This window comes from Macrosteles quadrilineatus, unplaced genomic scaffold, assembly GCF_028750875.1.
Source record: "Macrosteles quadrilineatus isolate MER2022 unplaced genomic scaffold, UCM_ALF_1.0 Scaffold_2__2_contigs__length_208266976, whole genome shotgun sequence".
NCBI classification, from domain to species: Eukaryota; Metazoa; Arthropoda; class Insecta; order Hemiptera; family Cicadellidae; genus Macrosteles; species Macrosteles quadrilineatus.
This window is the reverse complement of record NW_026542595.1, coordinates 43,932,663-43,957,400: the sequence shown is the minus strand read 5'-3', so window position 1 is coordinate 43,957,400 and position 24,738 is coordinate 43,932,663. Positions and strand designations below refer to the sequence as shown.

General features: G+C 35.3%; 1 protein-coding gene across 3 annotated transcripts in view; it reads left to right on the top strand.

The window, feature by feature from the left end:
• Window positions 1-24,738, top strand: part of LOC128985442 (phosphatidylcholine:ceramide cholinephosphotransferase 1-like) — a 135,844-nt gene that overhangs the window by 69,832 nt on the left and 41,274 nt on the right. The window contains exon 1 of one of the 3 annotated variants that reach the window (XM_054404924.1): window positions 21,163-21,351. The exons of the other annotated variants lie outside the window; for them this stretch is intronic. Coding sequence (XP_054260899.1) covers window positions 21,293-21,351 — 59 coding nt within the window. The 5' untranslated portion in view covers window positions 21,163-21,292. Of the gene's footprint in view, window positions 1-21,162; window positions 21,352-24,738 lie in introns of those variants that run through there. 3 annotated transcript variants of the gene reach the window in all.

The following is a 24,738-nucleotide window of genomic DNA, read 5'->3' as shown; positions in this document are numbered from 1 at the left end:
ATTTTATAAATAAATAAATGATTTTTTTCTAATTTAATGCAAATATTTTCATAAACAAGAAAACTACTACAGTTTACTTATTCCCTGGTGTGAGTGAGGGTATACATTCAACTCTAGAAAATACGCTGGTCAACGAACGACAAAGAGCCGCAGATGTCTAGAGTTTCCTTGGATGGGTGGCCGACCGACCGGTGGTCATAGGGTGACGACACAAAGGGGGTGGTAGGCGGGTATCCGTGTCGGCCAGTGAGTCAGTGTTACCGGTGTTACTTCAAAGATGAATTATTGCCCTCGGGGAATCCCGAGGTAGGCGCGGCGCCGCCAGCTCGACTCTTGTTTCGGTCACTGGTCTTGGTTGATTGTTTCGTTTTCGTTTTACTATCTTTTGATACTTTTACATAAACGATATAGCCATGATATATTACTAATGAAAATTCAATAAGTACATTGCACACTATAAAAAAAAAACTTACATATAGGATAGTTCATGTAAACAGTTGTTACTTAAATCGTTTGGAACTCTGGCCACGTCTATATTCTTCATTAGAGTGAACTTAACTGCAGGCTATTCAATAGACTGTGAAAAAAAACTGTGAATGATTTTATGTACTTGGTTTTTTTTTATAATTATAGCAAAAGCTACCAATCTTTGTCATCCGCGTCATAATTCTTGAGCTAACTACTTCTGCAGTGATATACCTTACACGTCACAAAACTGTATTAACCCTAGATCCAGTACCTCTGCTCCAACTAGTATTATAACATTGCCGTCCAGGAATCTTTGAACATATAGTTTGACAATAATTGCATGGATAGTACAGCCGTTTCAACAAGGACTTATTTACTATATGTTCTTAAAACTGAAATTAATTAGAAATAGCCTACTATTAAAATAAATTAAATTAATTAATTTGATGTGAATTTAGCTTTAGTTAACAACACTCATACAAGTTCATAAACATAAACCAAATAACATTTTTTTTACTAGAAACGATTTGCAGGGTCGTCCAGATGAACTTGGAAATAGTACCATAGATAAAAGGAGTAGACATACTCTGTCATACATACATGTCTATACTCCTTTTATCTATGATAGTTCATTAGAAAATCTGAATATACAGTAGTGCCGTGCATTTGAAGTACTAACTCAGAACACAGACTTACTTGAGGACAGTTACACAATAAAACGCAAAGATCCACGGAAGTAAAGACTACATTATTTAGTAAAAAAAAAAAAAACAAGGATGCGTCAGTTAGGGCCAGTTAGACAATTGAAGTACACAGAATTGAATCACCATAGTATTGTCCACGCAACAACGTGAGAGGATAAAACATGTACTTCTTCAATTATAATTACATGTTTCTTTGTAAAACCGAAGACGTCTACAGACTTTACTAAGAAAAACTTCTCCCCGGTAACACAGGCAATAGGAATTCCTTCTAGACAAGGTTTTCAATAGGCCTACAACAAAATCATAAAACAAAAGATGTTTCTCAGGCTAAGTAGCACACTGTGCACTTCAGCAAATAAATAGTTTACCGAGATAACTATTGCTTACCAAGACAGCAGTGTCATTTAAGGAGAAATAGTACAAACTAATGTCACCAAAAGTCTAAATTCATTCTTTATTTTATTTTTTTAAGAGAGGGAAAAATAGACAACAAAGCTTTAAATAACCGGTATTATCAATTTGTATTTATCTCTCAATTGAATAAATGTAACGGTAGTTACCTCACCACTGTTAACAATATTTGACCCTCCTATTACATAAATATGTTAGTTAATTTAATATTCAAACTCGTGTACATGTTGCTCGAATTCGAGCAATTTCAAAGTATTACAGAATTTATTTCAAAACGAAAAAAAGTAATAATCAATGAGTTTAAAAGAGTCAACTCAAAGATCACCAGTGTGTAACTGCTGGAGATACTCACGATGTATATACAGTAATCAACATTTCCTGTGAATATTTTATCATATTTCATAAATTGGTATTGCTTTTTAATGTTTCTACAAATGTTTCCTGACTTATAGCTGCATAAGGTTGTCCATGTTTATCTTATTTATTGATAAACCTATGTATGGCACCACCCTTGTCGCCAGCAGTAAGTTTACAAATTTCAGTAATTTTTTAATAAAGATAAACACTTTTTTGATCATATTAAGGACTTCTTGTTGTCTGTAACAATTTTATTTGTTCAATCGGCGTATTTTTATTTATTTAGCTAAATAAAACATTTATTTCATTGAAGTAAACTAATATAGGCCTATTTATATTCACTGTACTGTGTATAACAAAATATCGATTGAGAAACAAACAATTACACGTAATAAGAACCTCGCTAGTCCGCTGCATTGTGATAGCTGAAAATCGTCGGAATGAAAACCGCCGCTACAAGATACAGAAGTTGGTACGCCTGCAGTGCCCTCCACAGCTGCGCGCGCCGCTGGCACTGCCGCTCAACACATCCCCACCTAAAAGACGAGCAAGTGGTAAGTCGGTCGGGAGAATTGACGACAAGTTGGTTTCTCGTATATAATAATTTAGATTTACAGGCCGGTCAACTGGACTGACGATGAAATAACTTGTCGACGTACTGGTTTTCAGTATTTATCTATTTAATTAAAAAAGACGGTCTAGTGGCAAGACGACCAAGTATCTTGTCGGTCAACTGGTGGCCCCCCGTTTACGTTGGCGTACGATGTTCCACCTTTTAAAGTTATTGCTAGAATAGTTTGTATACTCACTGTTGTACCTAATAAGCACGTGATATAAAAATATTCTCTTCAATTAAATATTGACTACAGTAATACAGTATATACTTAGTGATTTGTTATTTATTTATTTGCCAACGACATAGCCAATGCAAAGTAAGAAATTAAATAGGCAATGGCAATAGAGAGAAAACTAAGAAACGAGCAATACACTGTATTAAATAATGATAACTATTTACGAAGATTGTTTTCATTATTTACTTGTCCTTATTTGTTATATTTTATTATTAGAATATGACAAATTATAACAAGCAATAAAAGTGCGTACGAGAGTAAGATCTAAATAATACAGTATAAAATCGTACAGTAGTAATGAATAAACAGAGAACCGATGCAGCAATGAGACGAAAAATAATAAAGTATTACAAAAATAACATACACCAGTGACATGTTTTAATAATGTTAAAAGAACCGTCGACATTTTCGCTAAACGGAGGGAGCGGCGTAATAAACTGTTGTTACATACTGTGTAGATATTGCCTTCACTGCGCCACCAATTAAACCCTTTCATTTTCATAACACCGTGTAAAAAAAAATTATAGCTACCTTTTGCAAAAATTGATTTGTAAAATTATGTTGTATATTCGTAACAACAAGTATATATAAACATATCCTGGTACCAAATATTAATTGCAGTAGTGTTTTTAAGTAGCTTACCTATATGTAAATGCTAAGTGAGGTATCCCGCCAGAGTATAGAGTTGTGACGGCGACGCGCGATACTCGGTCAGGAGCTTGCACTCAAACAAATAGGCTAAAGTAGTCAGTTTTCAACTACTGTAGTTACAAATAATAGCCGTGTAGCTATAGTTTTTTAATAGTCTACACTCTACAATCATAATAATTCGCCTCTTGTGCTATTATACTTTTTTACTTTTATGTATATGAACGTATAGGCAACTACATATTGTTAGTTTGTTTTGCATCGAAAACTCTGGTAATGTTAATTAAAGTAATATTTGTCAATAAATTGTTTTTAGCAATTGTTTTAATAGATTGTTAGTAGTATGGATTGTTTTTTTTACATAGTTTTCATAGGTTATTCAAATAGGTTGTTTTTCAGTTTGTTTTATATGTATAGTTTTTTTTTAGGATTAAGAACAAGAGTTGTTTTGAAAAACAGAATGTATTCTTCTGAAAAACGCTTGCTAATAAAGACCTTTTTATTTATTTTTTATTTATTTATTTATTTATATACAGGGTGGGGCAGCATAACTTCCTTTTTTAAAAGCTTAATAAAATGCATTGTATGAGTCAGACAAACTTTATTTGGTTTTTACAATGTAAGTACATTCCTAAAGTTTTGTTTTACGTAGTTTTGAAGAGTAAATCATGCAGGTGTTGTCCCCCATTCTAGATACATTGAGTATACCGATTTTTTGCGATTTCTAGTGTTTTCCATTACCCTTTCAAGCATAGCAGGCGTCATGTTGGCAATTTATTCCTGGATCTTGTTTTTTTTTATCTTGAAGGGTCCCTGGGCTGTCCACATAAACTCGGGACTTCAAAAAACCCCATAGAAAAAGTCGCAAGAGGACAAATCGAAAGAGATTGAGCCGGCCATTGCAAATCGCCCCTGATTAAAATAAGGCGTTTTGACAGTTCCTGCTCAATCACCATCTTTTATGGATGGAATTGTAGGTCATCATGGAGAATTCTCGTTACAGAACGATTGGAAAGTCCAAGTGGAGACTCATGTTTGAGCGCACAAGACAAAAACACGCTTCTGTTTGAGCGCGTGTCTTGGTGATTGCAACATTGAAGCTCTCACTGCCTCAATGTTCTCAGTGAACTAATGGGACTCCAGTTTTTCGTTTTGTAGCACTTGCAGTTTGTCTAAACGTATTGAACCACATAACAATTGATTTGCGGTCCGGTACAAGGGCCAATGGGGCTAAATTAAACTGATTCTGAAAGGCGCGCTGGGTTACGATCACTGAACATCCACTCAAAAGGTAGGCCTGAACGGCAAACGAACGCTCTTCACTGTTCCAACGCATAATGACGACTAAACTGTACAAGGACAAAACTTTATAGCTTCGCCTCTCAAACGAGACTGCTAGCTCTTCGATATGACATGAACAAACAAAATGGCGCACATTTAAAAAAAGGAAGTTATGCTGCCCCACCCTGTACTATACTATAACATTTTGCCTAGATTATTTGTCATTTTATTAGAAAAGGACGCTATGCGATCAGAGTTGTTTCAGTTTTAACTTTAAACACTAGTTTTAACACTAAAAATTATAATATTTCTTGGTGGTGTCAATTATCGATTTAATTTATCATTTTAGATAGTAGCAATTATCTTGTTGGTTCAAGTATACTTATAATTTCAACACGTTAGAATGATTTGGACTACCTAATACGACTTAGTCAGTTAAAGACATTTCTTCAAGTTCAATACGTTGCAAAAGTGCATGGTGAAGACGTAAAAAAAGAGTAACGTAGATGTAAGGTTTGTGTTGAGTAAATTATCGCTTAATGACGTGTTGAGCTCTGTATTAATACAGCTTATTGGCTTAAAGATCCTCGAAATCCGTTTGGCAACAAAGTTGCTGGTAAAAAGTGTCATTATTATTCCAGAAATAGCGACGGCCCTTGTGTGCCGCGGAGGCGGGAACGTGGGAATCAATAATGGAGGTAATGGGACGAACATTCGAGCCGTCTGGGCAGTAATAGCATAGCTCGCAATACTTTCCAATACACTTCCATACTGTAATTGGTTTTGGTATATCTGATCGGAGAAGCAGAAGATCGGACCTCTACGACGAATTTCTAAATGTATTGTCCATGATGAGTTCGAAATAACACCAAGAAATCTACCACCCTTCCCCTTGGGGTTCTATGTTCTATAGCGTGTACCGCACACTGCATTGCATGGTGTATTGTTCGGTGATTGTGGGCGCTAGACCGGAACTATAAAACCTCCCACCCATTGTCGCCGGAAGTTGATAACATCAGCTGTTTGTACACATTTGTGAATCACACGTTCTCGTTTCTAATCATCAGATGATTAAGGCCCCGGCCACACGAGGCGAATTTAAGCCGCGCGGCTTATCTTCGCGCGAAGTTAAGCCGCGCGAAGTGCCTGGCCACACGGGGCGGATGAACCGCTTCCTGTTGGATTTTCCCAGTATCAGTACTCTATTAAAACATAGTTGAGTTCACTCTTTTTAATCATGGGCGAAACACATGTTAGTTTGTGCATTAGAAGCCAGGTGATCTGGAACCAAATGTTAACATAAATCATTGGGTCCATCCCTTCATAACGGAAAACCCATTTTTTTGTCTTCCAAACCTTTTACGAGCACATGCGAAATCATAGTTCGTATCAAACATTGTTTTAACACCACACAACCGGTAAAAAAACACACAAAACAAACTCAAAAACCACTGGAAATGTCCGAAGAATATCTCCAATAAGCGCGGCTGCCGCGCGGTCGAACCGTATCGTGTGGCCACTCTCATAAGACTGCATGTGTCATCCCCTCCAACGCGGCTTAACTTCGCGCGGTCGGGGGACAACATGTCGCGGCTCAACCGCACATGCGGCTAAACTTCGCCTCGTGTGGCCACTCTCATTTGATTCAATGTGTTGTCGAAGCCCTTAACTTCGCGCGGCTTAACTTCGCGCGGTTAAACCGCCTCGTGTGGCCGGGGCCTAAGTGATATATCGCAGTTAATACTGCCGTTGCTCCGAGTTAACTACTGTAGTTTACGGTTTTTGATACACCTGATTACTATCTTTTTTCGATCCAGTTAAACTACTGCCAGTTAACTTTTCAAAGTATTGGTATACTGAAAATGGCTATATTCTACCATAGATTAAACAATTTCTGACTAAGCGGATTTCCTTTAGGCCTAGTATATTTTCATCCTAGTGTCTTCAATATTTATGTTGGATTTATATTTGGAAAGCTAAGATCCATGTATTAATATTCCTGAGTTTTTTTAGGACTTCAGGTTGCTGCTATAAGAAATATGCTAAATTCATGAGGATAATACAGTATAACCTTGATAAGAAGACCCTCGATAACAAGCCACTCTTGTAAACAAGTGCAATTTTCAAATCCCCTTGAAATTATTTTACATCTAATCACATGTTACTGCAAACCTCAATAAGAAGTCAACCTTGATAACAACAACAACACAACAAGGTTAGATCTTAGGCCTATTTAATAATCCCCACGAGAGTCTTGTTATCAAGGTTCTACTGTATATTCAGATATATTTTTATAATAATGGATAAAACTGTTTACAATGCATAGATGGTATTTGTTTTTATAAGCAGCTCTAGTAATGACGTGGAGATTTACTAATTATAAATACTGTTGTAATGAATGGGTGGCGCATTGCCTCTCAAAGTTGTTAACATTACGTTAGAACTTCAAATACGTTTTTATAAGGATATTTGCTCTTCATAAGCTAAACTATTGTGTGTTCTGCTGAGCTAGGCCTACTTGTTAAATTGTATAGGCTGTTAGTTACACCTCTGTATTTTAACTAATATTCTTTATTTATAACATCAATCAATACCTTAGAAACTGTATGTGTATACTGTGATTAAACATGTGTAACATGTGATTAAAGTAAAGCTTTTTCAATTTTAGTGAACTCTGTAGTAAAGTAGAAGTAGGCCTACTGGCACCACAGCCAGACCTCTCGTGATCGGCAGTTGAAACTCTTCGAGTATATTTTCATTGAGTTAAGCCTGAGCAATGATCTGCAAAATTCAAACGGTACAGTACAGACAACTTGAGAGTTAGCAAACACTTTTAAAGTACGCCTGTATCCTCCAAACTCAATTAAATTTCCTAAATATGTTAAACTAAACGTACATTTAATGCTTGATTCATGTAGGGCGCTAAGGACCTAATAAATGAGCTCAAGGTATCTTTGTATTTATGAGTATTATGATTATAAGAACCTGATCATTTATCGGAAAAAGGTAACTTGTTCAAGGTGTAGGTAATATACAACGTGTGTGTAAATATTTAATGTCGTCAAAGATTGTTATCTGTAAATTGATTGCTTTTCCCGGCATTTTTGTCCTCCTTACCTCCTTGTATGTAAGTATTTTTTTCACCAAGTATAAGTAGTGGTGTTGTCAAATACAGTGTGACTTTGTTTATCTAAAATCCCGTTATTGGTATAATACAATATATACTCTTTTTACCTAGCTAACTTCACATGACTTTTTTACAATCAACAATAACAAAAAAAAAGGTCCTATGCGACCTTTACCGTGACCATATATATTTTAACCTCGTGTATTTGTTGTGTGATTTATTATTTACAGTATTATTTTAGCTGTCAATCCAAAGATCTTTACTCATACAGATATAAGTTGTATATGAGTAGGGTTGAATTTGACAAAAAAAAAACAAACAAAAGCTGAAAACATCTCTTAGGAGACATTTGACTAACCGTGAAATAAAAGCACAACCGGCTCATATTTTTCTGTAAATTTAAATTAAATTAAAATACTATTATAACTATAAATTATCAACACTTTGATGCTAATTTTGATATGAAAATGAATAAACTAATATTGGCTGAGTGTAATGTTATTTAAATGTATTAATTAGTTGTACAATAAATATTTATCGAGACATTTAGTTAGATAAATCTTTAGGCCTTTTAGTTGATAGCAATAGGCCTAGCAATAGTTAAATAGTTATTTATGCTAGGCTACAGTTACTGCCATTAATACTCCGTGATTTACCTTCCTATTTTAGGTTCCATAATTTCATCAAGTCAAATCATCTCAGACATTATAATTTCTTAAGTGGAGAACAATTAAGTTACTTTATAATGAACACTGAATACCCTCTTGGTCTCTTTGACCAATAACAACAAAACAGTAAATGTAAATCTTGGACTTTTTAATTTTTTCATCCAACTTACTATGTTTAAACTATTATACACAATTAGGTTCATTGTAAAAGGTTTTCTGTATTTTCTAAATCTATCGTATATACATTTTCGTTTTTTTGACAGTTTCAATTAATGGTTTAGCTTTAGGATAGTTTTCAATAAACGTTTGTAAGATAAATATCTACAAATTGACTATTTTCCATCAGACAGATACAGATGTCGAGTGATGCAAGGCTTGTAACTGTTATGGCATGATCTGCGGAACTGATGGATCTCACCAATGTCTACTTTCTCCTAAACTACCAACATTGGCTTCCTTGTCCTGTAATCCAACTACTTAGCGGTCATGAATTGCGGATATTTATAGGCATGATCTGTGAATGCGATACTCCCTGGCGTGGAAGTACTACGACGATCCGTAGTACTATCCCGATAATTAGACCAATTCGTTAATTACAAGGCAAAAATGTGGTCCGGGTTCCACTTAAAACTGTAGGACCCTTAGTTGCCATTGGCTGTGTGGGTTATTAATTAACAGTTGTGTCTAGGAACATGTCAGCCTTAGTCAATAACAAGACTACAAGATCGCACCACTCATCCTATACTCATCTCCACTCATACTTTGTTTAAAATACCTACATTCGTATGGTTGCCATTTCGGAATAAAGTATTAAAAAGTATTTGTTTAAATGTTTCAAAATGTTTTCAGGACCATTTAGATTTTTCAAATAGTCTAATGACTGACAGTCCCAAGTCCCAAAAAAGCAATATTTGTGAAGATTTCCCTGTTTTGAAACAATAACTCTATAACCATCAGTATTATAAACATGTTGTACTTTTCATTACATCAAAGCAAGTGACTGTAATATCACAGTCAGATTTTTGTACACACAGAATAAACTTGCAATGCAATGTAAAAATTTGAAGAAAAAAGAAAAAAATCCTGGTTCAATCTGTTGAGATGGTCGCCAATTTGATGACAATATTCTGTGATAAATCAATCAGCTGTGTTTGCTATGATACTGCAATGGTGTTAATCAATATTCAACCCAATACACAAGTAAACTCTGGTGAGATGGTCCCGAACTTCTATTTTCTTGGCTTCAAATTTTTATATCACATGGGAAATCTATTAATTGGTTGTACTTTGACAGCTTAACCAACAAAAATATTTTAATTTCACTTCCAGTTTAAGTCAGACCCAAATTCAAAATATTCAAACTGTTGAAACTTCAAAGACTAACGACGTTTTCCACATTTGACCTGTAGGCCTATGTTTTACATTTTCAAATTACCTGATCAATGTAATTACTATTGAGTCATGACCCAACTTAATGTTAGACGTTTTAGTTTTCAAAGTATAGCTTGTGCAATAATAATTGATTGTAAAAAAAACATTTAATCGTAGCCTATTTATTAGAAGCCTGCATTAAATTCTATTTGTATGTATAACCACACACACGACACATGACAATCATTAAAGATTACATCAATATAGTAAGAGATTTAGTCGCTTGTATTTAGGCTAAATAAAGGATGTTTTCCTTGTTTACCAGTCCGTAGAATAATTTAGTGTCGTCAATTAGGCTATTTCATTCTCTAGTTGTAGTACATACTTAAAAATTAAATTTTAAAACAATTTGGAAAAGGGAGAAAAACTTGTTTGGGTTACAACCACCCCCCCCCCCCCCCAAAGTCCCTTTTCCTTAGTTCATGATATTGGCTAAGCTGAGAATGTTGGTCTCGTACTTTGTAGACCTTTTGACACTTACAAGAAGATTCAGTACATAAGCATTGATGGTAGTAAATTAGTATAAGTTTAATTTTCAAGAAAACCAATGTCATACATCCTCGTTGTGCTGCGACTTTAAAGAGAGGTTGACAAAAAATTCAATGTAGTATTTTTTTTTAATTTTACCATTATTATAATCAAAGATCCCCAATTAAAATCTTACTAATTGCTCTACAACTAGGGCTTTAAACATATACTAAATTTGGAATAAACGTAAGTACAAAGATGTCAAACACAAAGTTATCATGGGAAATGTTTTATAAGTAACATAAAAGTGAGGATGTTTTCAACATCTATCTAAAGAGATAACAGTGTAGGTTACATAACAAGATATGCAAATGTTTGTTATCAGCAAGCTGATATTTTATAATTTTGCAATGTCCATAGGCCTTCTACTACTATACCCCAGTGATAAGGTTCAAATCTAATTTATAAATTTCACTGTATAAAATATTTGTATATAATTGTATTGAATTGAGGAATCAATTAACCTAAGATATATTTTTATCTGTACTAGCAACCTGCATCACTTCATGACTTCAAAATCAGTGATATATTTGATATTTAGTTGAAGGGGAAAACGATGTCTCATCATAATATCCCTATTATTTTCTTTGCGTGCGCCATCTCTTCAAGGCATCTTATAAATATTACAAATATTATGAAAACACAAAACCTAACGTAAGTCATTTTCTTTTTTACATTTTACACAAATAGCATTGCATTGTTTTATCTGAATTCCCTAAAACGTCAATAAAACATACTAAGAAACACAAAATCCTATTACAACACAATACCTTATGAAAGTCATTTTCTTTTTTAATTTTATACAAATAACATTACGAAACATCACCAACTACAGATAACCCCATTTTCGATTAACATTAATAACCCCCATAACATTAATTTTTAAGATTAGGACTACATAGGTTTTCTGCTGCCGGGAAGGTAATCAAATTAATTTTTTGAGTTATGCTAAAATGTGCTAATTGCGCATGGGTTCCATGTATATACATGGTGTTAAAAAAAAGTGGGGACATAATTAATTAACGTACTGTTTCCTTGGGTCAAAGAAAAAGAAAATCAAGAATAAAATTTTTTTCCAAACCCGCTTCGTCAACCAGATATCAGCCATTTTATATTTTTTACATAAACATTTTTATCTTTGAAGTTTTTAACTGATCTTTATGAAACTTGGTATGTATGCTAAGGTAGAAGGGACCCATGTTAGAAAAAATGTATCTTGATTCAACTTAAAATTACAAAATGGCGGCCATTTTAATTTTTTAAACTTAAATTACCTGAAAATGGTTGATTTTATGAAATAATGTCAGGAACACTTTTATTTGGCATTTTTAATTCGCTATCAAACGATACCAAGATCAAAAAGATCGAATACGAAATAGCTTAAATATTACAATTTTTAGTTGTAAAATGTGGAAAACCTGACTAGCTTCTACTTTATTTTACACAATTTTACAACTAAAAATCTGATTATTTGAGCTATTTCTTAACACCCTGTATATATACAAATAGGCTATATTATGGCAGATGGTGTTTTTGCCTTTTGAGTACATGAAAACAAAACAAAAATCGACCCCCTATTGCAAAAAAATGACACTTGGTTATTGGTACAATGCTTTTATTTGCTGGGAGAAGCTCCAATCTGTGTCACCAATGAGGAGGCAAAATTATATGACTAATAAATTTCAAATCTCGTTCCCCGCTGTGATGAGCTTCTCAATTGGTTTGGTGACTGCAGAAAAGTAGTATTTCAGTTGCTCTTTTAAATGTATAATGGTCTTTTTATCGTGTACAAACTTTTTATTTTATTCCAAAATGATCATAACTTTCTGAACATCCCTCCTAATGAAGTTCTTGGACTCATTGGTTTATAACAAAATTTTATAGTAGCTCAAACTTGTAAAAGCTTAATGAAGAACATTCGTAAGACACACACTCACAGAATACATAACAGTGGAACATTATCTATAATATTAAAACGAAACAGTGCTTTTGTATTTCACGATTCTGAATCAACCACTCGACGGATTTTCGTGATTTTTGTGTTGAAAGAAAGATAATTTTGAGAACTAGGGAATGTCGAAGCCATAAATTTAGTTTAGGGTCCCAGTTTTTTAGAAATTAATTTTTAATTTTTAAAAAGTCTAGCAGCCGACGCTAAGATTCTAAACTAGCTTTTGGCATAAAATAATTTGCTTAACATAACAGCTGTAAACATTCAGCTTTTGTGTCACAAATTCAGCATTTGGATAAAAATGTAAAGACATACTTAGGGTTGACTTATTTATACTATGTGTAATGCTAATCATTGATACGCTCAATTCTTCTGTAAGAGGATGACATATTAATTAAATTATACATAGTAAAATACTAGGATGTTCAAATTATTTTTTTTAAAAGCAATCTTTGTAATCTTTGTTTTGTTTTAGAGCAATATAATTTGTTTTAACTAACAGCTGGTTAAATATAAGCTATGGAACTGTGAGGTTATTTTATTTACTCTTATTTCGTCATTGATTATAGGAAATAAGTAAGATTAGTAGAGATAATTAGACCACAGTTTAAAATAGTTTAGACCAAAATTAATTAAACCACAGAACAAATCGAGGCTCTGTACACGAGTCTTAATAAAACAATGTTTACATGTTTTAATTCTTCATGGTAGCTTTTTTTCCATTAATGTTTAGGCCCGGATATATTGATGTCATAAAAAGAAGATCAAGAATAATCAGGAATCACGATTTTAAATTACCACCACAACCTCAGCCGGACCATCTGTTTTTGTACAAAGATAAACAGATGGATGGCATAGATTGAACACAACGTCAACATTGATCTAGGATACTGCAATTAGACAAACCACCCTTTTATGAAATCGTGTTCAGTTGTGGTTACGTTTGGGGGTGCCTATATCAGCGCCCCCAAACGTGAAAATATCACTTTTATTTAAACTATGAATATATGGGAAATTACGATGTACATTTATTCAATGAGGGTGGGTAATTATCAAGGATAGAACTGATAACGGTATGGATAATAAACATTGACAATTACGTCATTAGCTTTACTAGCGTGTTTACGTTTTTATATTCCTGCTACATGTGACCAGTTCTTTTTTTTTCAAATGAATGTTATTTGAACCAAACAGCTGTTTCAAAACAAACTGTTATTGTTTTTACTTTTCTTTGTTTACACTTATTTATTTAGCAATTAATGCAGTGAAATAAATTGATATAAAGGATAGGTGTGACGATTAGTTTTGATGTTAGGACACCAAAGTTAAATTATGTGTACTGTGAATTTTATTGGATATTAACGTTTTATTTTAGGTCGTTTCTATTCAGACCTACTGGAAATTGTGTATATTAGTTGTAGTTGTATTATGGTGATAATAATTATGGAAGAGGCAGGTATGCTATGGAAGGTGGTATCGTTGACTAGGTATATTCACTTCTCAATTGACTATTACTCTCTCTACTGTAGGCTACTTATAATCAGTGTGCGTCTGTGCGAATTGGCTGCAAATCTCACTTCAACGATTTTCACATCGTAAAAAATTCAGAATTGCTGTTTTATTGTAAAATTATCGGATTTAAAATGCATATCGTATAGGCCTATGATTGAATAAAAACATATTTGGTCACACAACAATTGTTTACAAGATGATTTTTCACATTAAAACTGCAAGAAACTTTGTCTTGTATGTTTAAACTAGCTGATCTGAATTATACACGGTTTTAACTGACTACTGAATTCCCGTACGTAGGACGGGCTAACACATCGTTTTTATTAAAAAAATTCAAGGTACAATTTTTTCATTAATATCAGAGACTAATAAATTACCTATATATTTTACTATTCAATTTGTAGATGGATCAAAAATTAGTATTTCAATGAAGCCGTGACACTTTCAGTCTCCTTATCTTTAATCTGAAAAAGTGTATATTTAACCAACATTACTGTGTTTTTTGCAGTGCTGTAAATAAAAAATAGTCTTGTCACAGCAAACCTGTAGACTAAATTGTAAATTTCCATTCGCCTGATTGGCAGTTTACTAAAATATTTCCTTAAACGTGGCCGATATATTGCCTATTCAAGTATCGTTGGGTTTATCGAGTACTTAAGTTTGCTGCTACAGGGGGAAAAGTAGATCAGTAGGACCTCAGAGCACAGAAAACATATTACTATAACCCCATATATACTATGGGTTATAGTAGTATGTTTTCTGTGCTCAGAGTAATGTAGCACTCACTACTTGTTCTTGATTGTAATATCTTATTTACAGTGTTTTAGAACTTATTTATTTATCAACCCGTGCTCACTGGTAGGAATTAGCCTAATGCATTGATTATTTCGGGGGCATAATACTCATATCGTTTTCAATCTAGCTCCAGCCGAATGCAAGGCATATCCACCGTAGCATCCTGTCTTGTACTATACGACCACACCTCAGATCTAAACATAACCGTATCTCGCTATGTTAAGGTACGTTTTGCTTGGAGCGACAGGTGCGACGGTCGCGCAGCGACTGTCGCCGAGCGGCTGTCGCGGGACACTGATCTCAGGGGTTTTGCATAGTCCTGTTTTGCTTGGAGCTGCTGTCGCTAGAGCCGCGAGCTGCAGTCGCTGGGTACTGCTCCAAGACCAGTCAGGAGCGACAGTCGCTTAGCGACATTTACATTTCTGATTGTTTTTATAGTGTATAACATTTTGACAAGGTCTACGACCTTTTATTTTCGCTATATGGCGTCGTCGGCTACCCGGACAACGCCTGGGATTAAGTTAAATTTTAGTGGTGAGGAAATTAAACGACAGTTTATTAGAAGTAGTGGCAAAATACCCTGCGCTTTATGATTTGAAACATATCTCCTACAAAGAATAAAGGTAACGTCTGGTTGGCAATAGCTAGTTAATTCGGGAGATCAGGTTTGTTTAACATTATGTAATGGTATTACAAGTTATTTTAATAAAGGTATTTTTTCATTTACAATACAATCAATAAAATATAATTTTCACTCTGTGAGGAGGTTGTTTATAACACTGATTTCCAATTCAAGTTATGCTTGTGTACTGCAATTTACGGAGAAATTGAGTAATTTTATTACATTTTGGCTTGTGACATGGCAGTTTTGGAATGTTTCTTATAACAAATAACTAGGCCTATAAGGAATACTTTATTTGTTAAGTTTTACCTGTTTTACTAAGGCCGGTTTTATGCACCGCGACAGTCGCGTGTCGCGTGTCGCGGCGCGACTCAAGTTCTATTGAGTTAAATGGGAGCATTTATGCACCGCGACAGCGACAAACTGTCGCGTGAGTGAATCTGCGATCTCTAAATACCCGCGACAGGTTTTAGAATCGCAGCTTCAAAAAATGTGTCGCGCGCGGTTCAAGTTCTATTGGATCAAATGGGCACGTTTATGCACCGCGACAGTAGTATTTTTCATACTCCACGTGGTATATTCTCCATATATTTCTATTGATTAATGTTAATAACTAATATATAAATGAGTTCTTTACCCTTTATTTGTAATATAAATTTCATCATTTTATTATGTAATGACATTTTTAAGAGGGTTGACCCAATTCCAACTGTAAATTGTATGCGTTGTTTAAATAACTGGGATTTTGTCATTAACGTTTACAACACTACAGGGTCTATATTTGTACAACTTAATTATCACTTCTACATCACAAACACAACACACAACATTGGATTGAGAACAGACTGATTTCTTTAATTCCCCCACCACCGGATGTGAGTTTACGCGACAAAAAAGTGTCGCTGTCGCGTGACATTTTGGTCAGCCGCAAGACGTGGCGCGACTCGCGACTGTCGCGGTGCATAAAACCAGCCTAAGTGAATTTATCGATTTTATTTAGTGACTTTATACTTAGTGCGCACTTTTGAGGTTAGGTGCACTGACGGTACCACGTCTCGTGACGCCAAAGAAGTTGTCGCTCCAAGCAAAACAGTCTACCATCCCGCGACTGCCGCTCGGCGACAGTCGCTGCGCGACCGTCGCACCTGTCGCTCCAAGCAAAACGTACCTTTAGAGTGTAGACATCTGCCATGAACAGTAGGCCTACCTCACGTCGTCCACTCGACACATGGTCATTCCATTGCGTAGTCCACAAACAAATCTTACGCACACACTATGACCCCTTTACATTCCACTTACGTTCCATGAGGAGACGATATTTCTGTAAACAGAAAAACAGTAGTCAATTTATATGTACACTGTATTATTTCCAAAATAAGTGTACTTTTCCAATCCGTAGTCATTTATCAAGGAATTTGTCTTTCCTCTATTCAGTAAACCATCCAAGTCAGGTCTCACAGGTGGCGGATTTACTTTATTTGTGACTAGCTGTACCCGCGGGCTTTGCCCCGTTTAACTTCACAAGTGAGCTCGTTCGCATGGCTCAATCACGTCCTGGTTGAAGTTCGTTCGCTACGCTCACTCACCTTTAGGTCGGAGCTCGTTCGCTCCGCTCACTTGCCTTCAGGTTAGCTCGTTCGCTACGCTAACTCGCTTCCAGGTTGAAGTTCGTTCGCTACGTTTATTCACCTTTTGGTTGCAAATTGGCTGTGCTGTACTCATGAATTTAAAAAAATAATAGTGCTGCACCCTGTTGGTAATCCTTGTAACTTTAATGCTATTGAACATCATAGAACAGAACCAACTTGTTTAATTGAAACAGCTGTTAAGAAATTCCTTTTAAATATGAAAAATCATAAGGTTAACATGGGAAACTCCAGAGCCACTGGGGCGGAGCCCGAAAACCCGATCAGAATAAAAACTACTTAGTTTTCCTATTTAATGCCCATAGAATCGGTGTACCGAATTTCAGCCTCTTAGGTAAATGGGAAGTGGGAGAATTAGTGATGAGTGAGTGAGTGAGTGAGTGAGTCAGTCAGTGAGGGCTTTGCCTTTTATATATTTAGATATTGTAAAATCAGCTGGCTCTAATGCAAATCCTTATCAGGTTGGAGTAGGGTAGCAAAATTGATAAAAGTAAAACAAGATAAGAAGCCAAAGTGAAGTAGTGACCTTGCTGATATGATAAGGCTGTGTTTACATTACTGTTGGTGTGCTCATCTATGCATTGTTGACACGGCCTACTGTAGCAGCAGTATGGTTAAAACATTTAAGTATGGAAACCACATCACAATGAATCTTGCCTTCTAAATTGGCACAATCCCTGGTCATAGACTCTCTCTATGCACTGTTGTGTTTGGATACAGAATATGTAGAAATACACTTGTGAAATATCAGCAGAGACATAATCATGATAACATGAACTGAGGCGGACGCATGAAAATTTTGTTAGTCTCTATTGGAGGAGGCTTGTACGGTTTTATACGTTTCATATTTGCGATAAACCATACTACTATAAACAATAATGGTTTCTCTTGGCTTAAAAAAAGAACTACTAGCAGGAGGAGGACATTGGTAATCATACAACCCCATAAGGTTATGGATCTCATGCGGTTGAGAAGAGTTTGAGGACTGTTTTTACAAATAAGAATCCAAATATCTCATACACATGAATTATATTTTGTAGATTTTTGTTACACTTTACGTTGGGATTAAAAATAAAACCAGATATATATATATATATATATACATGATAGTGTCATAGTGATAGTTGAACAATATCAGAACAAATGAAGTTCCAAACAAAATGTTCACTGGTCTTACAGAGAAAACTAGTTGTAATTCCAAAATGTTTAACAGGAACTACAATTAAAGCCTTGGCTATGGTAAGCACCAGATGTAACCTTAACTTAATAGCAGTCAAGCGTATGTGTTAATGTTAATCATCAAGTTTATCGTTAACCACGAATAAACCATAACCACACAAATAGCTGACATTAGCAATTTTATTTTTATGAAACTGGACAAGCTGCTAAAATGAGACACGACACAATACAAAATTTGGGTTTTGAATCTACTATGAAGTGGAGAGATCTTACACAGGTACTCAGTGAGATAAAATTTAAATGACCACACTTAAAAAAGAATGAGAAAAGTTCTGAGAGAAACTACTGAATATCAGCAACAAAACGTCCCTATTGTTATATGGACAGATCAAGGATATAACGCCATAACGGTAGTATAACTTACTAACTACAAACGACATTACTGCAGTATTCGTTATATATAAAAAAGGAGTTCCAGAGAATTTAGCAGTACACACTGCTCTGATCTTGACCCTAGCCGTATCCTTTACTGTTTCCCTATGCATACGAAGGTGGTTTCAAGATATACCTCAAGCTCCATAGTAAGTAACTGGATACTGCGACAAGGTAAAACAGTTGCAGTTCACATTCCAAAGATTCTCTATCACATGAGAAGTGTCACCATGATGGTCAATTATTATATTATTCAATGCAATGTTGATATGTCAACTAGAATCGAGGGAGAACGGCTGGCATTGGCCAGAAGAAAACAACCAAAGCACAATGCTGACAATAGCTTCATTTCATCTATAAATTGCATTAACCTGTAAATTCATAACCATTCATAAGGTCCATCTATTGGTTGGCAGGTACTTTTCATGGCAGTTTTCGCAATCTATACAGAGTCCAGTGCAATGGCTTACTTAGGTTGCTTTACTTAGATGCAATGGCTGTCAACCAGGAAAACCTAACCTCTTCACCCTTTAAATAAGGATTTTAAATGAAGAGAATGTTACTATGGTTGGAATGAGACCTAAGCTCTGGCTTGTTATAAAAGTGAATCCTCTAATCCTCTGATAACATTTTTAAATGCCACTAAAATTCTTATTGCTGTTTTTAACAGGTTGTATCGTGTCAGAATTATCTTATGAAACATTGGCGTACTTTGCAACTAACCTGGCAGTGTCATTATTACAACAAAGTCTTATTCTTACGGGTTTTTAGTTTTCTGCTAAAGAAAATACTTTGTAAACATAACTGGTACAGTATAACAGTTTAATTTATTCTCAAAATTAAAACTGACACGAACATTTATGGCGTCAGCGCAGGGCGGGTGTTTTGAAATAAATATCGAAGTTTTAATGATTTATGATTTCTACTACATCAAACCTACAGTGACAAATTATACTTCAAATTCAATTGAAGCTCAATGGTTTTGTTCGTGGCACGATTAAGTACCTTGTATATCTGGCATAATGGTAGTACTGAGGTAGTACACAATGAATAAAATTATTTAGATTTCACCGTATCCTACTGCCCTATACAATACTGGTGTCGAGGTTTCATAAATATATTGGCAGCACTCTTGTTATTACATTGTGTTCTACGAAGAACGGTACTTTCATTGAATCCTACACTAGGTTTAAGAATGAAACTATAGGTGTATAAGTGGCTCTCATTTGACATATAATTTATAAATGTAAAATTAATATAAATTCAGTTATGGATCTCAATAATAATTATACTAGAGGACCCATGCTGCTCCGCAGCGTTAAAATAAATATTATATCAAAGAAATAATCAAATTTATTATTTTTGATTGAGTAGTACAGTATCTTAAACTTAACTGATTCAAACGATCAATAACTCAAATTAAAGTCCATAATTTACTGATTATTTTGAGTCTAAAACATATAAAAAAAAAAAAACAATACTGGAGCTATTGATTTTTAATCATTATGAAAAGTAATTTTTATGTTGGTCTTAAATCACCTTGCGTTTGCTAGAAACTCGTCTGATTTGAATAACTAATAGCTTAAATGAATGACGGTATTTCACTAAAGGTCCATAGACCAAAATATATAAGATTATATATTTATAACAACTCGTCAGATTTGATTTTATTTGATTAAATAATAGCTTAAACGAAAGCCCTTATTTCACTGAAGGTTCTTAGACCAAAATGAATAGGATTAATAAAATAATAAACGGTGAAATACATCTTAAAATGAAGTAAGCATTTGAAAATAGGCCTAAGTCATATTTATGTTTTTTGGTCGAGTAATACAGTAGATAAATATATGCTGATGCTTGGTGAAATCTGTGCGTTCATACCTTCAATTTAAGACCTCAATCATGAAAATCTGTTGGGTAGAGGAGCCAAAAGAACTCGGAAAAGAAAAACAATTTTTTAAAAAAATAAGATTTAGAAACACCATGTACTTGAGAGTAGTAAAATATAGTTTTACATGCAAGCCATTAATCAATATTCGTAAATCAGATCTTGGTAATTATAACACTTCAACTGTTTAATGAATACACCTAACTTATTTCCCTCATACTTGTAGTTTTACCTCTAGGATTTGCTAATAGCATATTGATCATTTGAAGATTAAAGTGGTCTACGTTTTATTCACAAATCAGATGTTTGATGAAAAATTAATAAACCTTACTCTTACAGTGTTAAGCTCCTGGGTCTTACTATTTTCTCTATAATTTAAACGGTTTATCATGATTATCTGTTTCGTTAACGGAGATTCGTTAAATTGTGATATTGCATTAACCACAGTCAAACAATTAAACTGACATTATTTTAAAGATAATGCTATTCCTCCACAGAATCCACTATCATTCAAAGTGAACTTTGATAGTTGTGAAATATCAATAACTGTGAACCTTGATAATATAGATGACTAATTTTTCTTCTGATCTATATAATCAAGGTTTGCTATATTCACCAAGTTGCTAGGAAAACCCGATAGAGTATCAGCCTGTGAAGGTTAGTACTGTAGAGTGCAGTGTTGTTAGGAGTGAATTACTGTAGTGCAGTACAATACACAGTGACAGTGGCTAGTGACATCCAGATAGGTGACGGCAGCGGCCCGGACCAACGTCCATGTTCACTGCTGTGGGATATGAAGTTGCAGCTCATTGTAGTTGAGACTGGCCAGATATGGAGACGGGCACTAGTCAGGTAACTAACTATTGGCTTTTGGTTTTATTATGTACCAACATTTATTTGTGATTGTAATAATCCAATGTTAAGCCAACCAACAAACCAGGTAGCCTATCACAGCTGAGCACAGTTTTATGAGGCCATCTAACAGTAGAGGTAGTGGTGACACTTGTTGGATGAATGAGTTATTGGTTGATGAATGGTGGTGGTTCCCACCCTCCAGTCACGTTGCCGCTGCTACACCCTACACCCAACGGTCGATCCAGCCACCCCTACCTCACACACACACACACACACACACACACTCTCACCCACACTCTGCACCTCACTGATAATACACAGTCACATCTAAATACTCTACATTCGCTTGTCCAAGATTGTAATACGGACCTTTACTGTTATAAAAATATTCTTTGTACAATACATTAAAGTTAACAGTCTTCTAAAAACCCTAACTCAATAGAATTTCTTTTATAGTTTTGTCCTGTGTAGGATAATTTTATGTTCATGTTTACTTTTGGGAACAACACATACCACCACATTTTTTCCGAGTAAACTTTGCCATATTTTTAGCTATTGTTATCAATCTCTCCTTAAGCTATAGTTTTTATCGGATTGCAAATGGTAGAAAAATCGTATCGCCTTTAAAATTTTGCATTTGAAAATTTTTGAATATTAAATCGATAACATTTTTATAGAGGTCTGCTTGCATCTCGATTTTCAAAAACCCAAGTCTCTAATCTAAAAGCTTAAATGAAAGATCAGTTAATCAAAAAAACCGAGCGAGCCGAGCAGATATTTTTTGCAAAACAATATCATCATCGCAGACAGCATCCATGAAGATTTAAAATTCAAATATTTTCAGCGATTGCAGAAGATGTCCTCAATGCGTCCGTGTTTCTGGCAGATGATCATGATGCCTCTGCTATCTAAAAAGCGGAGCACCTGAAAAGAGCCCGAAATTTTAAACCTCGCAAAGGTTTACTAATCCTATGCCTGAAAAGAGCCGGGTCCCCACAGGTACATGATGAGGAGGACACTAACTCATGGGACTTAGATTCAACCAACTATGCCCGTCGCCCCACCCCAATATACTTATTTTTGTCAACACTTTGACTTCTATTCAAGTAGATTCTTACACAAGACAAAATAGTGCCTGCAGGCTGGAAGTAACAATATGTGCCACCGTACAATACAATACAATACAATACAATACAATACAATATTCTTTATTGTTAATTCATTAAGAATTACAATAGTGTCGATACAATAGTGAATTGTACATGTTAATTTTCATAAAATTCCTTTATTGAGTAGAAGGGTCTTGCGATTAGCCACTTCTTCAACTCCTGGTGTAGCTTGTTGCCAGTCAGGTCTCTCAGGTAGTCAGGTAGATGGTTCCTCAGCTTGCAGCCGGTGTAGGAAGGTTTTTTCTCCCAAAGAGTTGTTCGGTGAACTGGTAGTGCAAATTTGGAGCCATGACGGGTGTTGTAGTGGTGCAGGTCTTGGTTTCTTGGGGGGTTTATTTCATTCACATACTTTACGGTTTCAAGTATGTAGAGAGACACCACTGTGAGGATTCCTAGGTTTGCGAATACTAGTCTGCAAGTCTGTGGTGGGACAAGGTTGGCGAGGGCTCTTATGGCTTTCTTTTGAAGGACAAGAATTCGATTCATATTTTTTGTTGAAGTTCCTCCCCACACTGTCAAGCCATATCTAAGATGCGACTCTACCAGTGCGAAGTAAGCTGTTTTGGCCACAGAGAGTCCGCCTATGTAGTTTATTCTTCTGACGACATATATTCCAGTACTGATTTTTTTGCTTAGGTGGTTGATGTGCTCTTTCCATGTTAGTTTGTTATCAAGGATAACACCGAGAAATTTTGTGTGGTTTTCTATTGTTACATCCTCTAATTGAGGGACTACGTCTTTTTTCTTACTGAAATTCAGAGTTGTAGTTTTTGTGGGGTTTATTGCTAAGGCATTGTTCTTTGAGTAGAGGATAGCTTTATTTAAGATCGATTTTGAATTAAGGTAAAGGCTTTGGGCTGTGTGTTGGGCTGAGTAAACCTGCATTCTAAGCGAATTTCCATTTGCTTGATTAGATTTTCAATTAAATATATTTTTTAAATACAGTATCATTAGGATTAACAAGTACTTGAGGTCTGCTGCTACAGGGAAGGTAATGATGTGTGTTTTTAATAAAATATAGCTTAAGTGTACTTATTCTACATAAGAGGTCACCGACCCAGGTCTTACTGCTCCACCTGCGGTAATAGCTACTTCCATATAGGGAAATTCGCTAAAAAATATGTTTGCGGTAGGAATTTTTAAGTACACTAACAAGAAGGCAGTTAAAGAACGGTCATATTGACCTTATGCCATTAACAAAATGTGTTGGAAATAAATCCTCACCTCACATGTAAATAGGCCTCTATCTTTTAATAATGTATATTTTAATATTGTAAATAAATTCACATTCTTAGGCTGTGTCATTGTTTCTTTCTACTTTGACAGCACGCTGTGAAAGTCTTAGAATGAGCCTGGGCTCTTTTCAGACTGTCCTGGGAGGTTCCGGGCTCTTTAAAGGTGTATACCTGAATTTTGGGCTTTTTTCAGGTGCGCCCCTAAAAAGATATCTATGTTCGCAGGCGTAGGAGACGATCATAATGTCTTTACAGTTGAAGAAATTGTCCACAATGTCTCCACTATTTTAGAATATGATCATGCAATCGGGTAAAGCCACAACAGGACTGAATCTGACCTGGGCCAGTCTGAGCCTTCTGGAGGTTCTGGGGCAGTCATGCGGCATTTTCTGAGAGTGTGACATTAGGACTGAATGGAATTTCCTGGTTCTCCCTGCCTAATTCCCATCACCCTACCCCCCGGACACATAGTGAAATAGTGGGCTAGGGCTAGTGAACGGATCGGCTCATGGAATCGTTCACGGAAATATTTACTCCATGTAAATTTGTCAGCACTTCTCTTTATTACACACTTGTCTTTTTTAAATAATTTAAACATGTACAATTGCTCGTTTATATAATAATAATATTGTAGTAAATATTGTTATGGTTTGAGGTGAGGTTATGTTAGGATAGGCTATGATGGGACATTTCTGTCATCATCTGAAAAATTATGCCGCACAGTCAAGTTTGATCTCTTCGAAAACACGACGCTTCAATTCGGTGAACAATTCCATGAGGTGATCCGTTCCCAGCGACCTTGTGAACGACTCCATTGATCAGTTCTCTAGAATCTGTGTGTGTAGATAGGGAAAAGGGAGGTAGCTGCGGGAGAATAGGAAGAAACCGACGCGACGAGGGAGATTTAACTCAGTCCTATTGTCGCACCCCTGAAATTGTCCCTGCGGACCCAGGCCGGACCAGGTCAAATTCGGTCCTGT